This window comes from Pelmatolapia mariae, linkage group LG12 (assembly GCF_036321145.2).
Source record: "Pelmatolapia mariae isolate MD_Pm_ZW linkage group LG12, Pm_UMD_F_2, whole genome shotgun sequence".
NCBI classification, from domain to species: domain Eukaryota; kingdom Metazoa; phylum Chordata; class Actinopteri; order Cichliformes; family Cichlidae; genus Pelmatolapia; species Pelmatolapia mariae.
Genome location: NC_086237.1, coordinates 32534305 through 32550503, shown reverse-complemented (window position 1 = coordinate 32550503; position 16199 = coordinate 32534305). Strand labels below are relative to the sequence as shown.

Here is a 16199-nt window from a genome sequence, read left to right as displayed (position 1 = left end):
TTTTAACAGAAAATCCAGGCTGGAGTGACTGACCTCCAAACACCAATAAATCAGTTTTACTGAAATCTATCAGTAGGAAGCCAGCGAGCATCCAGAGAAGTCCGAGCTAAGGGACAGAGACAGTGCAAAAGTCAGTCAGTAGAGAGGGCATTGAGGGCAGTTCTGTTAGTTTGTTCAGTGCCCACAGAGTCGAAAATACAGATATAAATACAACACACACACCCGCGCACACACAAACAGCTCTTACTTCACTCAGAAGCTGCACTACAAGAACAAATTCAGGAACACAGGTAGAAAATGATGCTGTAGGCAAACAAACAACGGTATTTAAAGGAACAGTTCTTTTTTTTTTTATTTGCTAAGATTTTGATCAGAGCTGTGATTTCCCAAAGCGTTTGTGGCTGCCTCCTTGTGGCCTTCAAAGGTATTTCAATTGGGTCTTGAAAGGGCTTGCCTGCCCTAAACCAAACGCCCCCAAACAGTATTTATGATCATATTTTATGATTATATATTTACATTTTAAAACATATCCAGAACTCATATCATAAAGTCAAGCTGATGAATTAAGTTACTGGCTTATTCTACCTATGTTTTCTGTATTTTTTAACTCATCGTTGTTGGGAAAAGGGACAAATGGAGTAACGGAAATAACAGAGACAAAATCCTAAATAAATACCTATTTTGTCTTCAATTGATGTGTTGATGAGAGTTGTGATTAATGTTTTTGGCTGATCGCACAAAAAGTTAAGATTTCAAATTGTTTGGCAACATTTTTAAGTTTGGGAATGAATGGATTAGAAGATCAGCACTACTCTCTGTTAGTCTAGGAACCCTTTCATTTATCACCTGATGGAACAATAGCCAACAGTTTGCACCATCCAGTATAGCCATTAATTACAAATGAAGCTAATAAATAAAATGAAAAAAACCATGATCATTATCTCATTAGACTACAGCTAGTAGTTTCTAGATTGTATTTAATAGGATACTTTGGACCATTTATGTATATGCAACCAGTGTCTCCTCAGAGTAATAGATCAATTCTAACTACACATGGTAACCGGAAAGCTTGTGGTACCTGAAATATCATCCCTTGTCTCCATATTTTGCATATTCATATTCAGTTTTCTTTTACCGGATATTTCTAGGTGTAAATTCTTGTTGCCTGAAAATCTCACAGCAATGAGCAGATATCTTGTAGTAGGCATAGTTGAGTATCCATACTAATCTGAGCCAGGCTTAAGTCCTCCTGGCTGCATCTTCACATCTAGCATTCAGAAAAAAGTCTTATTGATCTTATCTCTAAAAAAACTGAATATATGAACATGTTTAATAAGAAACTATTCTAAACTAATTCTTGATGGGCAATACTATTTTAAGCACAACCTTTTTAGATAGATTGTTATGAAATTTGTTGATGTTTTTCACAGGTGAAAGCTTTTTCTTACAGTTATTTAAAATAAAAAGAAAAAAAGAAAAAGGTGTGTATCTTCATAGTCCAAAGAAGGAAAAATCAGTATGATGAAATAACACACTGTACATGAATTCAAGCCATAACTAACAAATTAAAGATGAATATACTGCCTCACAAAATAATATCGATACTTTAAAAAAATGGAGCCTCTGATATATTTGCTTGAAAAACCCATTTACATGTGCGCAAGTGCTATATTTATGTGTGTCCTGCACCCTTTGGATGAATGTGCCATCGTCACAATTAAGGCGACACATCTGCAGGATGCAGTTAAGCACAGAAATAATGAGGGGATGTCAAAATGTGAAGAAAGCTCAGCTGCAGACTCAAAACACATGGCAATATAAATGGCAAAAAAGTAACTAAATTGTTGCTATTATTAGCGTTGCCCCTTTATTTACACCATCAGCATTAGTTGTGTGCAGGTTGGCTGTTGATATTCCAGAGTAGCCCAGAAGCACTATGGCTCTGATCTGCCACCTAGTTTGCATACATTTTAGCCTCCATGTATGTATAAAGTACACAGGCAGATTAGTATGTATGTGAACAGTAACGCTTGTTTTACAGTCTACACACTGAAAAAAGAAAAATGATATAAGAGGCTTAAGTCAAAGGTAACATAAAGGAATGTTAACAGCCCAACAGCATTCACTCATCCTCACAATAACACAAAGTCACTTAAAAGAAAAAAAAAGGAGCTGTGCTTGGGTCCGCTTGTTGGTTTTGATCCTCGACTAGCCAGAAGGTCAGGAAGTCATGGTCCAAGAAAATGTTTGGTTTGTTCCTTTTAAGTTTATCCTATACACATAAAAAAATGTACACAGATGAAGGAGACCTCACGGTTAGATGGAAGGATGGCCTTGTTGTTTAACAAGCACAGCTCTCAGTAGATGACCTCATAGACAGTTGCCTTCTTATCTCCTGATCCCGTCACAATGTACTTATCATCGATGGAGATGTCACAGCTCAGCACAGAGGATGATTCTTTTGACTGTCGGGGGAATAAAAGATGCAAGAAAATGTATAAAAAGGGCGAGAAAGATGAAGGCCACGCAGACACACGACTTTATTGTTATTGTAAAGCCACAGAAGGTTGTTCAACTCACAATAGCTGCAAAAGTTCAGTCATACAGACCTCTCACTGCTGTATTTTCATTAGGAAAGTAATTTCATCCAAGGAATACCCAAGAATTACTTGTTAAGAGTTCTTATTTTTCTTTATTAACAATAAGAAATAACACCCCCACTTGCGTGTTTTTTGTTTTTAATCTAGTAATTCATTCAGTCCAGTTTATTTATTCCCATAATTGATTCTCACCTGCTTCACTTTCCCACCTGCTGCATCACCTGTTCTTCCTTGTTCCTCTCCTCATATGTTTTCATACATCTAATCAGCCCCATCAGCAGGCTACTCCCAGTCTCACATTACCTACTGCTACTGCTTTAGCTCTTTGGTGTTCTGCTGCTCAATTCCGTTTTGCACCAGATTAGTCCCAATATTTTTTTTTAACCTTGGAAGTGCCCAGGATTCTGCATCAGCTGCTCCCTGTGCTTGTTTTTTTATAACCTTGAATCTCCTTGTGTGACTAAAGCTCACCTTTTGCTTTTTACCATCTGACTTTTGTGTCATACTCTTGGGTCCTCTATATAGAACCCTGATAGCTAAGCTTTACAATCAGTGAGCAAAAGCGGTGTTTGATATGTCTCCCTGGGTTATTTCTCTAAAATCCATAACTCTTGGCTATTACGCTGTGCTGCACTTGGCCTCTCAGTTGCCTTTCATCCATGGTTGTGTTCTTGCCCACTTACCTGGAATATGCTGGCTCCATATGGGGTTCTCCATGCATTTAGCAGATTGTCTTTTCCTGTACTTACAAACCACTTCCCTGCAGAGGATCGACAACTGCATTAGGCTACGGCAACGAAAAACGCTTTAAATGTTTAAAAGCCAAAGTAAATTATTTATGTGAAGGTTAATTTGCTCGCTCAGGTGCTAAACCCTTATCTCATCGTTAACATCTCAAGACCTGGCACATATATTCATTTCATGTTGCAAAATACTGGTGACAACAGAATCATCTCAATAAAGTTGTTTATTCTTACCACAGTGCGCAAATCTGAGTGACAGCACACAGCTTTCATGCAGGTGGAGCTGGTATTTGTCAGGTTTGGTGACATGCAACACCTCCACATTACTGTTCTCCATCCCAACTGCCAGCCACTCTCCCGTTGGACAGTATCCCAGTGAGAAGATCTGCAACCAACACCAACATACCCATTTTAATGACAGCTATGTCTCCCTGTATTCTGTGTAAATAATACTCAGTATATCTCTTCTATTAGGGTAAGGTATGCATCTGTCTATGGGAGGTGGGCACAGATAGATGTTCCAAAAATATGTCATAGTCCCATACCTCAACCTTTTACATTACAAAGAGGTAGATGAATAGTTAAGTCCTTATTGTTTTTTAAAAATCCCTTTTTTACACCATGGAAGAGCAAAATGCATGCACAGAATACAACTGATAGCTGAAAAATCTGGTAAACCATTACTTCTTTTCTCTGTCAAATGGTTCTAGATTTGCTCAAGCTGTAGCAGGGGGGAATGGGGCTAGACCTGACATTACTGGAAAGCCTAAGAACTCTATCAGCCATGACTGTCCTCTCTGAGCTCTCTTTACTGCACACTCACCTCCTCATGTGCACACTGAAATGGCTCTATTCAGGAAAATTGCAGTAATGGTCTATTATTGCTGCTTTTCTACTCACAAGGGGGAAAAAACTAAATTCTACCTGCACATATTATTAGTGTTAAAAGTATTTGAGGACAGGGCTCAGCCGGGCTTTTAGTGTGGGTTAAATGTTCTGAACTGAGCTTGTAAATGACTGCAATAAATCAAAACCCGAGACAGTAATCACACAAACTGCAAATGGCAGTGACTTGTCCTGGGGTGCACAATTTTCATCTGTGACATTTTACCACCAAATAATAATAGACGTCTGTGCAAAACCCAAATTTTTGAACCCTGAACACACACCTGAAAGCTGCTGGAGGAGTGGAACAAATTCCACACTGCTTCATTATGATCGCTCCCAATAGTCACGTGGTGCAGTACGTGTATAAATGTGTACCTGAGAGGTGAAGTCGTGCTGTTGCAGCTGGCGTCCCTCTCTCAGGTCCCAGGACCGGACAGTGTTATCCAGACCTCCGGTCCAAAGCTTGGTCCCATCATTAGAAATGTCTATACAGCTGGCTCCATCTGTGTGGCCCTGGAACTGCCTGCAGAGAAACAGACAAACCCATAACTAACAATACTGTTTTTCTTTCAAGTTGGCTTGACATCAACCAGATCAGCATCTTGACTAAACTAATGGGTAGCCAACATGTGATGCTGTTTTGGTTTAATAGCAGGTTCATTTTTTTTTTTTTTTTTTTTTGTTCAGCATAATTCAGTAACCTTAAATTACATTCCCCAGCTCTTTACCTAACCAGAGTCTGGTTGTGAAGATCCCAGACGGCAATGTTTCCATCAGAGCAGCAGGAAAAGCAGACTTTGGAATCCGGGCTGATGGCCAGAGCATAACATGCAGGTGCAGACGAAGTTAATTCCGCTTTGATCCGAGGAGTCGGTGTAGCCAAATCCCAGATTGATAAAGTACTCGCTTCTCCCCCAACGATAAGAGTTCGTCCATCAGGAAGTAGCCGACAGGATCGAATGTAGTTATCCCTGTTCTGATGTGCCAAAAGAGAACTGTCATTGAAATGTATACATGCAGGCAACTAGTGGCTGTAAAAGTGGTATTCTAAAAGTATGTTACATGAGGACCAATGTGTTGCACTCACAAGGCAGTCCAGCTGGGAAACAGGGGTCTTGTTGCCCGGGTGACTGATATCCCACACCTTGACACAGCCCTTGCCGCCGGTATAAACGTGACGTGTAGGGTTACTGATGGTAACGGCACACACCACCTCCCCGTGGGTGAGAGTATTGATCTGTCTAGCGTGGCGCGGGATGCCAGGGCCGATCAGTGCATCCGGAGGAAAAGGCACAGGCTGCATTTGTCCGTCAGCGCTCACATGAAAGGAATAAGCTCTGAAGCAAAATAAAAGGGTCGTGTGAGGTGATAAAGGGTGATGAGAGAAAAGTAAGAAAACATAAGCAGAGGGGAATATATGTGTGTTTCTGTGAACTTTTTCAGTATGATTATGCCATTTAAGAAAGACTAAAAAAGACTTACGGTTTTCCACCAGGAATGCCCGACAGGTTAGGAGGAAGTCCAGGAACACGTATGTGGTGGTGAGGATCAAATCCTACCTAAAGAACACAAGAGTGAGACATTTTTAAAATATACAAAAATGCTTAAACAAATAGAAGACTTGAATGAAGTCAGGTGTGCAGGGCAGGAAGGCATTTATAGTGACGTGACAGGAAAGGAAGTGTGTTTTCACATCCAGCGACCTCATTTATAAAATTAACAAATGATCAGTTTTATGACTTAAGCAGAAACCAAGCGCAAGTAGGTGTTTTAAAAAAACACTCTGATGTGGAAATTATTTTGTCTCTCAGAAAAGTCTAGACTTAACCTAAGTGATTTTCCCACTGTTTATGTTGGGTCATTACAGATACCCAGTAGGAATTAATTGCCAGACATCAAGGTGTTTTGAATTAACAGGAGGATTAAAATTAATTAAGAGAAGGATGTTTTATAAATAGCATGTCAAATTAGAAACAAGTGCCCTCGCCTGTTCTTGCATTATTGGAAAATCCTGGTAAGTGTGCTCTAGAGGCAGGAGATTTTTCAAAGGCTGCAATGACTTTTTTTTTTCGTGAATCATGATATGTGGTTAATAACGTCAGAAACAGTTCAGTCTTTATGCTCTACCTTGTCCACACTCCTTAGCTGCAGGTTTTGCTTTGCTCATCAACTCTTTAGTTGAGTAAATACCACATGTTGCCCTGCTTCAACCTCCTCAACCATCGCCATGAACTCCAAACAATTTTCATTTCTTTTTTTGCACAATGTTTTTAAGCATTTTTTGCTCATTGAACATAAGCATACCATTGAGATTAATCTTAAAACTAATCAAAAGTTGAAATGCTAAATACATTTTTTATAAATGAAGTTTTACTCCTAAATTATCTTGAAGTAAATTTCCAATTAAAATTTTTGGTACAAGATACATGCCAGCATTTCAAAGCAGATTTAAGCAACAGTCAATTGAAAAATAATAATAAAATCCTGGTGAGACCACCATTTTTAGCTTTTATTCTAATTCAGTTTAGTTTTCAGAATGAGTTTGATTATTTCAGTTCAGTTTTTAATCTCTCAAAAACGCTTGCATAGTTTCAGTGGGGATGGTAGTTAACGGTACTGTGTTTACCTGCTACCTGGTGAAAGATTGTCATCACACAGAGAATATTTGTTCATACATGGTTACCATTTTAGGACAGTTTCTCATTTCACAACTGACATAAACAGTTGAAAATACAGTCGTAAAAACGCACCTAAATGGAATAACTTGCAAAAAATTGACTAATTATTAGAATCCCCAAACATCACTACTAAAACAATATTAGTTGTTTTCCACTAAATCATTTTTGTCTTTAAAGTACATTTTTAACACTGACAGAATATGTAGCTAATGTTTACGTCTGCATCTGCACGCTTTTGTGAGTGTTCAGGTACCACTTGTGTGCGTCCGTAGGCTGCCACAGCGGCCGCGGCCACTGCACTCATCTGTGGGGAAATGTTATGCAAGCCAGTGTAGGCTGCTCCTGTTCCACTCAGCTCTCCATTCATACCAGGGTGAGGAACCATTCCGAATGGGCCAGGGTACGAGCAGGGCACTGCCAGGGGTGTGCGAAGACCAGGAGCTACAAAACAAGACAGCCAGATTGTGACACAAACATCTTTTTCAAATGTGGTGTACAAAGGTTATTCTTTTTGAAGCTTTAAAGCAAAGGTTTAGTCTTAAATACAGAGATTTTTTTAAGCTAGTCTATGGTAATAGGTTTTTTTTTTCAGTTTTCAAAAACAAATACTTATGTATTTGCACTGAGTCATATCCACCAACTGACAGATGCAGGCAGAGATGTTTTATGTTATGCTTGCAACACTTACTCAGTGCCTCAACTCCTGATGATTTACTGGGTGCAGACCTCAGGCCTGTGGTGGAGGCACTGCTGGGTGTGGGGGCTTCAGAGCGGGATGTGGGAGTGCTGGACTTGGACACGGGAGTTGTCGACTTCTCATTCTACCGGACAAATTAACAAAGAAAGATTTCTACATACAGAAGGGTTTTAGAGCTGAAAGACATGGAAATAAATCTTTATGCTTTTTTTTTCAAATATAATAACAGTGCAGGAGCATTCATGCATCAGATTATTCTAAGACTCATTAAATTGATATTCTATAAAAATGTCGAATAGTGTCCTTTATCTCTTGGATTTTATCTTACATCTTTCATGTGGTTTACAGTTTGCCACATTTACTATTTGATAATTTTTACTCAAGTAAATAAGCATTGTTTAACCCTCTAAATAAAGGGTTAAACAATGCTAGAAAAGAAATTAAATGAAAAGGAGGCTACACAAATGACTCACCAAATTAATATCTTTAGACTTGGAGGAAGGTGTGCTGCTGGAGGAAGCAATTGAGGAAGGACTCAGTGGTGGGTCTTTCTTCAACAGGCGACTTTTGTCCAACCCATTCTCCCGAGGAGAGTGTGCAGGACTTCCTCGGGGAGACACTGGATCCTGTAAGCATTAAACCGAAATAATTCACATTTTCTGAACAGGTAACACACAGGATGGTAGACTGGTAGTGTGCAGGTAATATTTTGTACCTCGTTGGAGACGTCGACGACCAAGTTGTCATCACTCTTTTCTCCATCACTTTCCTGGGTCAAACACAAACAAGGACCATACAAAAGTAAATAAAATAGACATCCCAGAATGTAGATTTGAGAATAGGCAACAAGCTAATTATTCTGTGTTGAAAAGTGTGTGTGCTCATGTCTGTGTGTCCACTTTTTTTTTTACATTTATTTAAATTAATTTATTATATGAACACAAATCAGAATCAGTTTATTGAACTCAACACCTAATAACAAATTCATGTACAAGTTCAGTTTAATGAATTTGTAATAGTGTAATAATATATTTTAGCAGAAGTCTGAGGCCACACCCCCCACATGTGTTATATTTCCTGATGGGCATCATTAGGTACACATTGCTAATACTGGGTTGGACTCTTCTGCCTTCAGAACTGATGTAATGGTTCATGAAATAGACTCAAAAAGGCGCTGAAAATATTCCTCAGAGATTTGGGTCAATGTTGACATGATAGCAACAAACAGTTGTTAGCTGCACGTCCATGATGTGAATCTCCACCATGTCCCAAATTTCCACCACGTCAAATGGCCATTTGATTACAGTGAACTCACTGTCATGAAGAAAACACTTTGATCTGAGCTTTGTGGCATGGTATATTATCCTACTGGAAGCAGTGAGAGGATGGGTACACTCTAGTCATAAATGGATAGACACGGTCAACAACAATACCAAGGTAAGCTGTTTAACCCATTAAAACCAATGGGGGCATCAAACTTTTAGATCAAACTACCGTAACTCTTGAACCAATCAGAAAATTCCAGTGGTTCCTGAAAGCAGCAACTCTGTGCTTTACAGTAACCCCATGCGGGGCGCCACAAATAACACAAAAAACAGCAAAAACAAAGCAATAAAATGAACCCAAATCCCTGATAAGATGTCTGTTTTCTGTAGAGCACCATCAAACCACTCACTCTGTCTTGTTTCAACCAACCATCAATGGTGCTGCGACGCGTGGGATTACCGTAATGACCCTAATATCACTGAAAAGCGCAGAGTCACTGCTTTCAGAAAGCAACTGTTACCTGTCTAACACCAGTGACGAGTTAGGCTTTAGAGGGTTAAACAATACCTATTTGCTACTGAGGGGCAGAGTTTGCCAAGAAAACATTAACCACATACCATTATACTAACAGCAGCCTGAACCATTAATACAAGGTGGAATGGGTCAATGCTTTCACATCATTGGTGCCAAATTCTGACCCTGCCATTCAAATGTTGCGACTCATAAGACAAGCAAACATGCCCGGTTTAGACTTCAGCAGGTCATCTTGACCATGTCTGCATGTTACTGACTTGTAATTGGTTGATCAGATATTTGAATTAACATGCAGCTGAGCAGTTGTACCTAACAAAGCGGCTAAAGGTGGCGTTTGTGGGGTGGTAAGGTTTGAAACAACAGGCAGTGCTGCAGGGCAGCAGCAGCACAGACATATCAGAAGATGACATGAGAAATTTTGCAGCTTAAATAAATGTGTTGATAGGTATGGTTGGTATATAACATGATGAGAGTGAGGGGTGTTCCATGTGTACAGCATAGCGCAGATTGACTTGCCTGCCTGAACTAGCTCACAGGCTACACGTCATTTGTAAAATATAATGGTCAAAACGGATTCACTAGAAGCATCCCAGTGGGTCATCTGACTGAGTTACAGGCCATAAACTGCATCATCCTTGGTTCAAAGACCTTTGGTGCGCCATGTTTCTACAAGTCTCTAGCATCAGCTGGGCAAACATGAAAAATAATGGTGGATTCTTTATAAAAATACAGCTCTCCTAATCTCATCTCTGAAATAAAGAACAAATAATCTCAGTTTACTTCATTTAGACAAAAAGTGTAGTTACTGTAGATATGACAGTACAGGGCCATGTAATCACAAGAGAACTCCATAATTGAGCTCTCCCTGTCCCTAATCCTTTCTAATGAGCTTAATAATAAATCTTCTCCGCAGCTCAAAAACTATTCATTTTATCATATTCACTCACATAGCGTGTGGAGGTCAGCTCCTTATCATCTGTCTTCTGTTTTTTGCTGTCAGAGGAATAATCGCTTGAACTTCGATGCTTCTCTCCAGTTCGAAAATTGGCTGATGGAGAGACAGATGAGCTCTGGAAGAAAAAAACAACCATTTACTTAACTGAAGCTGATTAAAACTGATCTTTTTTGTTTCTAAAGTACATAAACCCTGCACTGAAAAATCATAATAAAATCAGAAATCAGGCAGAATCAGACAAGAAAAGGCCAGTTTTCTAGCTCAGACATTTGTGGAAAATAGTTATTAGAGCACCGGTTTTTGCTATGCCAAACAGAAAATCATTCATTTCCATTGACTCAAGGCAGGAATTCCAGAAACACATATAACTCAAACTTGTGCTAATAGCACCAAAACACACTTCCGGACAGAAGGAAAATTAATATAAAATTACATTTGTTTGTATTCAACAAAAACATAAATTTAAAGATTCGGTTACATTTTCTGGGATGTGAAACCCAACCCAAATGGACACAGAAAGAATCATCCAAGCTCCACTGAAGAAGATGTGATTATCAAAGGCAAAAAAAGTTGAGATAAATTACTAATCTTCCCCAGGACAGACTGATAGGAAATATGTACGCTGCAGCTTTTACCGTTAGAAGAAACTTTTGGAATGTGTTGAGAGCCGTGCGGTCAGTCAACAATCTGAGCAAAAAGACAAAGCTGAGCGGTGCAGACACAACGTACGCCGCGGCTAGATTTCTGTATCGCTTTTAAAATATCCCCTGGCTGTCAAAACAATTTCCTTTTTACTGTATCACACAATACAAAAGCAGCACTGCAGCCTTGACAGTTTGACTACAACATCGCAGCTTTACGGGGAGGGCTTCGCTGACGTCTCTCTTTCTTAATCAAATATGGCATCCTTTAAATACCATTACTGAAGGATTAATCTTCTTTGAGAAGCAAGGATCAAAATAAGGTCAGCTAAACATTTCCCCTCCAGCTCTGCCTGCCTCTGCTGATCTCTCTCTCTCTCTCTCTCTCTCTCTCACTCACTCATTGGGAGGTCCTTCTTACCCAGCAGACGATGGACAGAGAAGAAAAATAAAGCAGGACCTTTAGCTCGACCTTTCCACTAACTCACGCTTGTAACCTTTCCGCTGCCCTTTGCCGTGCTGCAAGTGTTGATGACAAAGATTCTGTGGGGGAGGAGTGAGGGGTTCACTGTTTGTGTGTCTGTGTGCGTGAGTGTGCTGCTCAGGCAGCACTTGTACCTGTTTACATTTTAGTACTCCATATGTGCAAACAGTGTTAAGGAGTCAGGGTGTGTACAGGTGTGTGTCTCGTCTTGAGTGAGACGAGGCAAACTGAGCCCCTGACTCTGTGTCGCTCTATTTCCAGGCTGATTAGATTAATTAGCCTGCAAATTAGCTCTTTCAAAAACATCAAAGCAAATTAATTTTGCCGCAGAGACAAATGAAGGCGCTGCCGACAGCACGAGCATTATGAACGCGAGGACCTCTGAGGTGTGGTTGAGTGAGAGTATTCATTTTCATTCACATCATAATTATATTTGCCTCCCATTTCAAATTGATTCTGCAGGTCCTGATAATGATATCTGCAACCTCGAGTGTTTTGTATTTTTCAGCTTTACAAACAGTCTCGCTCCCTAGTGTCTCTCGGGTAATTAGGAGCACGGACGTCCAGGATGAGCTTGTTTCTGCAGGTTAGTATGCTGTTGTTAGGCACCGTAAATTTAAGACCGACAAAGCTCAGCGTGGATGTTTGGGATGCATCGCAGGGTTATAAAAATAGAGTTCAAATGCAGTTCAAATGCAGTTTGACACTGAGAAGTTGCTGCACCTGAGTCTGACACCTTTTCCAAAAAATCTAACTTTGTCTGTCTTCCGTTTCTAGTCTTCCACTGGGAGCAACAGGTCAATTTTGAGGGGGTTCTGGTGTAGCCAGTGGACACACAAGACTTTAGGTACAGTAAAGGTAATAAAAAGACTAAGCTTTTTCAAGATTGCATTTGAGCAAATGTGTTTTTTCTTTTGCTCTCCACAGAGACTGTTTAACTAGATGCAACCAAATCCTGCTCAGGATTAGGGCTACAAGCAGACGACCAGATGGAAGCCAGAAAGGTTCCAGGTGCCAAAAATCATACATTTTACTTACAAACTGCATATTTATAAGAAGATATGTTTTTATAGAGATTACACACAGAGCCACTTGTTCAATCAAATTATTTCCAAACTTTATCACAGAAAATACTAAATAGCATGCTATTTGAAAATCCTGTGTCATCAACACGCACAAAAACACAGAACCTCCCCAGGTGCAGCATGAAAAAAAGTGTGTAAATGTGTAAATCCTCTCATATTGTTCTCCAAAGAAACAACTTCTTTGTTCAGAGACATTTTAGCGACAACCACATTGCCCAAGTAAGTCCAATTTATCTAGATCTAAGGGTAGATTTACCTCACAGAGTGTCCATATTTGTGCTATGACTTCAAAACCAGCCTTTCAGTTTTAAACTACAAGGGACGTTCTTGTTCTCTGAAGTCATCAGCAAATCTGCACAGATCGAAGAATTGTGAATTTATAAACGAATAATTTTTTTCTACGCTGGACCACAGGGGGCTCTGCACAAATGATTTCTGTAAAAACCCCAAATCTTTAGAACTCTGGCTTGATGTAATTTTGTCTAATAGTTCTCTCACTCTGCTCAGCTCAATTTGTCACTTATTATTCTGCAGCCAACACAGCATGGGAAGCCAGACTGTACATTGTATGCAGAGCTTTTAAAGAGCATCCCGGCATAAACAAAGACGAGCAGACTGCATCTGTACAGCTTGTTTACCAGCGACAAAATTCAACACAAAAAGCATAGAAAGAGAAGACCACTGTAGCGATCACACAAACAACAAGCTGCACTGCATTTATACTTCAACAGGTGATTAACTGTAAAGGTCAGTCTAAACTTGAAAGCGACCTCATTAGAAATGCATTCCACCTTTTAAAAAAAGACAAGAAAAATCCCGCAGACAGACAAAGATGGTTACAATGTTACTATGTGATTCTACGAGTCTAATTCGATTTAAGGTAATTAAAAAAAAGAAAACCTGTTTGTGAGAATTTGCATTTCAAAAATGACTAAAAGAAAACGTCACAAACACCAAAAACACAGAATTAAAATAAAATTGTCATTGACCACTGATCCAGCAATTAATGTGTACTCATAATCAGGTCTGTGAAGTTGTAGTCCTTGAACACACCATAAAGTAACTGCATAACTGACTGCCTGTACTGGCGTCTATACACACATAAACACACACACAAGTAGCGTTTACATTCACGTAGCTTTATCAGTGTGTGAGGTGCTAACGCCAAGGACATTAAGGCACAGATGTTCATGCAATTCACACACACTGTACTCTGTGGACTGTTGCCAAGGCAACTGCAGACCACTGACAAGGGGCTTATTGGTTTCATGAAGTGACTGTTGGCCGCCATGTCAAAGAGCAGCTCTGCATGTGTGTGTGCGTGTGTGTTCTCACAGGGCACTAATGAAAGGCATCCATCATTCTGGCCTCTCTCTATCTTTATCAAAGCGTTCTTGTGACCTCACACTCACACACACACACACTGCTAATCTCTCCCATCATGGTGCCTACACCTCTGAGCGTATGTGCGTGTGCATCCAGGTGTGTTTGAACATGTGTGTGTGTGGAGGAGGAGAAAACTACATGGGGGGCAAGAGATAACAAACATACCTCCAGTTAGAGCATTCCTCCTGTTTCCGCCTACTCCAAAACACCAAAGAACACACACACACACATGCACAGGCTTCTAAACTAATGCATATTTGTGTAAAAGTGTGTGCGCTTGGGCTGCTGGTATAAAGAAATGCTAATCTGCTCATTGAGTATTCAACAAACCAAATGTTTGCCTTGGGAAAAACGCTGCGCTTAAGGGACTAATTACTACAAGCGCTGGATAGAACAGTGATCTGTTGCGCTGCCTCTTTCTGCTCCCTCCTTCCTTCACTAACCATACTGTGCTTTTTTCCCCCCACTTTCTTCTCTGCTCACCTTGGGGTTTCTCTTTCACACTGTTTTGTTTTTTCTTCCCGAGCTGTTACCAGTTTCCCATATCTGATATTTTTATTACACACAAAGCGCAAGTGAAGAATATGAAAATGACAATAAGATCAGAAGCTTCTAATGTTTTCTTTAAGCCTTAGTGTGGTCAGTTTCATTTCCAATTACATTGACATGCATAAAATAAAATTTCATAATAGCACATTTGTGTGAACATCCATCCATCCATTCTTTTTCTTAACCACTTATCCAATTAAGGGTGGCAGGGGGGCTGGAAACTATCCCAGCTGTCATTTGGCGAGCGGCAGGATGCACCCCGACATGTTCGGAGCTTTGTGGGAACATATTAACAATATCTTTTTACAGTAATGTTTTAAATCAAATACTACATGTGTAAATATTTAGGATCTTGGAAATGTCACAGAACTGTTTTCACTTTGTCTCCAACAGTCTCTTTTACATAAACACAGACGTGCACATAGACATCCTTAAAGCCAACATCAAGAGTTCATCACAGACAGGCTTTTTGTGTGCGTTATGAATAAAAATCAAAACTTGTCTATCCTTTTATATCAACAAAAAAAAATTTCAAAGTACAAAAATGATGCAGAGAAGTTGAGCGAGCAGAAGTGAAGCTATGCTCTAAACATGTCTTTTTTATTTTTTTTTTACAAAGGGAATAAAGAAAGGAAGGACTTACCTTGACTGAGTCTCTGTCTGAGAGGGCGGAGGGCATGAGATAGAAAAAAAGAATGACAGATTCAATGTCTGAAGCACAAGAACACACTGGAAAACACACAAGCACACACACTGCTGCATATAACAGATACAAAAGATACAACAAGAGAGCTAATGGCGAATTTATGATATTTTTGATGAGGATACAGGGGAATTTCATTAGTGTTTATGGATCTAGAGGGATACTATTAGAGTACTACTGCAAATAAATAGCACTTACACATCTTTTCCAAATTAACAGATAAATCTCTTACAGTTTTGCTTTCAATTAGCCATTCACGCATGCTTTCACACATTGATAGTGACAGGGGTGTCTTTGAAGGCACACGTCTACACATTGGAAAGTCTAAGTTCATTGTTTTGCCAAAGGCACTTCGACAAATGAACAGGAGCAGCTGCAGATTAATCAATCAACCTAACTTGCTCTAAATCCTAATTGCAAAGTTGTGGAGAACCTTTTGAGGATTCAGATAAAGTAAGAAGTGGAAACCTCCATTTTTCGGCTTTAAGACTTAAGTTTTGAAAATGTCTTTTTTTCTGGTTGTGTGCTGATGTTTGCACCTTTAGTGGGGCAGAACTCAGCACACTGGTAACACTAAGGCTACGTCCACACTCACTCTCTGTTTTGGCCTCCCGTCCACACTGAGACAGTGTTTTCGCTGATGGATAACGCAGCGTTTTGAGAACGCTCTCAAAAACGCAGACATTCTAAAACGATGAGGCATGTTAGTCATATGATGCAGTCATGCGACCAGTTAAACTAAGATAGCGGAGGGCATTATACAGCAGTTGTTTTGTTTGCTCTGAACTTTGACAGCCCTATTAAAGATTAATATCAGTTTGCACATGCTCCAGATGGCTTTTCTTCAAATTCTTTAACTCTCACTCACTTTTGCAACCCTGTATTTTTGTGTTACTCGCAGCAACAACTCCACCTCATTGTTAGTCCATTTAAAAAACTTGGTGCTTTTCCTCAACATTTTGCTGCGACGTTTCAAAAAGCCGGAAAGTA

General features: G+C 39.7%; 1 protein-coding gene across 3 annotated transcripts in view; it reads right to left on the bottom strand.

Moving 5' to 3' along the window:
* Window positions 1–1501: 1501 nt before the first annotated feature.
* Window positions 1502–16199, bottom strand: part of LOC134638376 (transducin-like enhancer protein 4) — a 43758-nt gene continuing 29060 nt past the window's right edge. For all 3 annotated transcript variants that reach the window (XM_063488887.1, XM_063488888.1, XM_063488889.1), the window contains exons 8-20: window positions 15150–15166; window positions 10354–10476; window positions 8322–8375; window positions 8080–8232; window positions 7598–7730; window positions 7163–7350; window positions 5714–5790; window positions 5319–5568; window positions 4960–5207; window positions 4607–4754; window positions 3578–3728; window positions 3284–3360; window positions 1502–2465 (exon numbers count right to left, since the gene is read on the bottom strand). In XM_063488887.1, the coding sequence (XP_063344957.1) occupies window positions 2358–2465; window positions 3284–3360; window positions 3578–3728; window positions 4607–4754; window positions 4960–5207; window positions 5319–5568; window positions 5714–5790; window positions 7163–7350; window positions 7598–7730; window positions 8080–8232; window positions 8322–8375; window positions 10354–10476; window positions 15150–15166 (1727 nt within the window). In that variant the 3' untranslated portion in view covers window positions 1502–2357. The remainder of the gene's footprint in view (window positions 2466–3283; window positions 3361–3577; window positions 3729–4606; window positions 4755–4959; window positions 5208–5318; window positions 5569–5713; window positions 5791–7162; window positions 7351–7597; window positions 7731–8079; window positions 8233–8321; window positions 8376–10353; window positions 10477–15149; window positions 15167–16199) is intronic.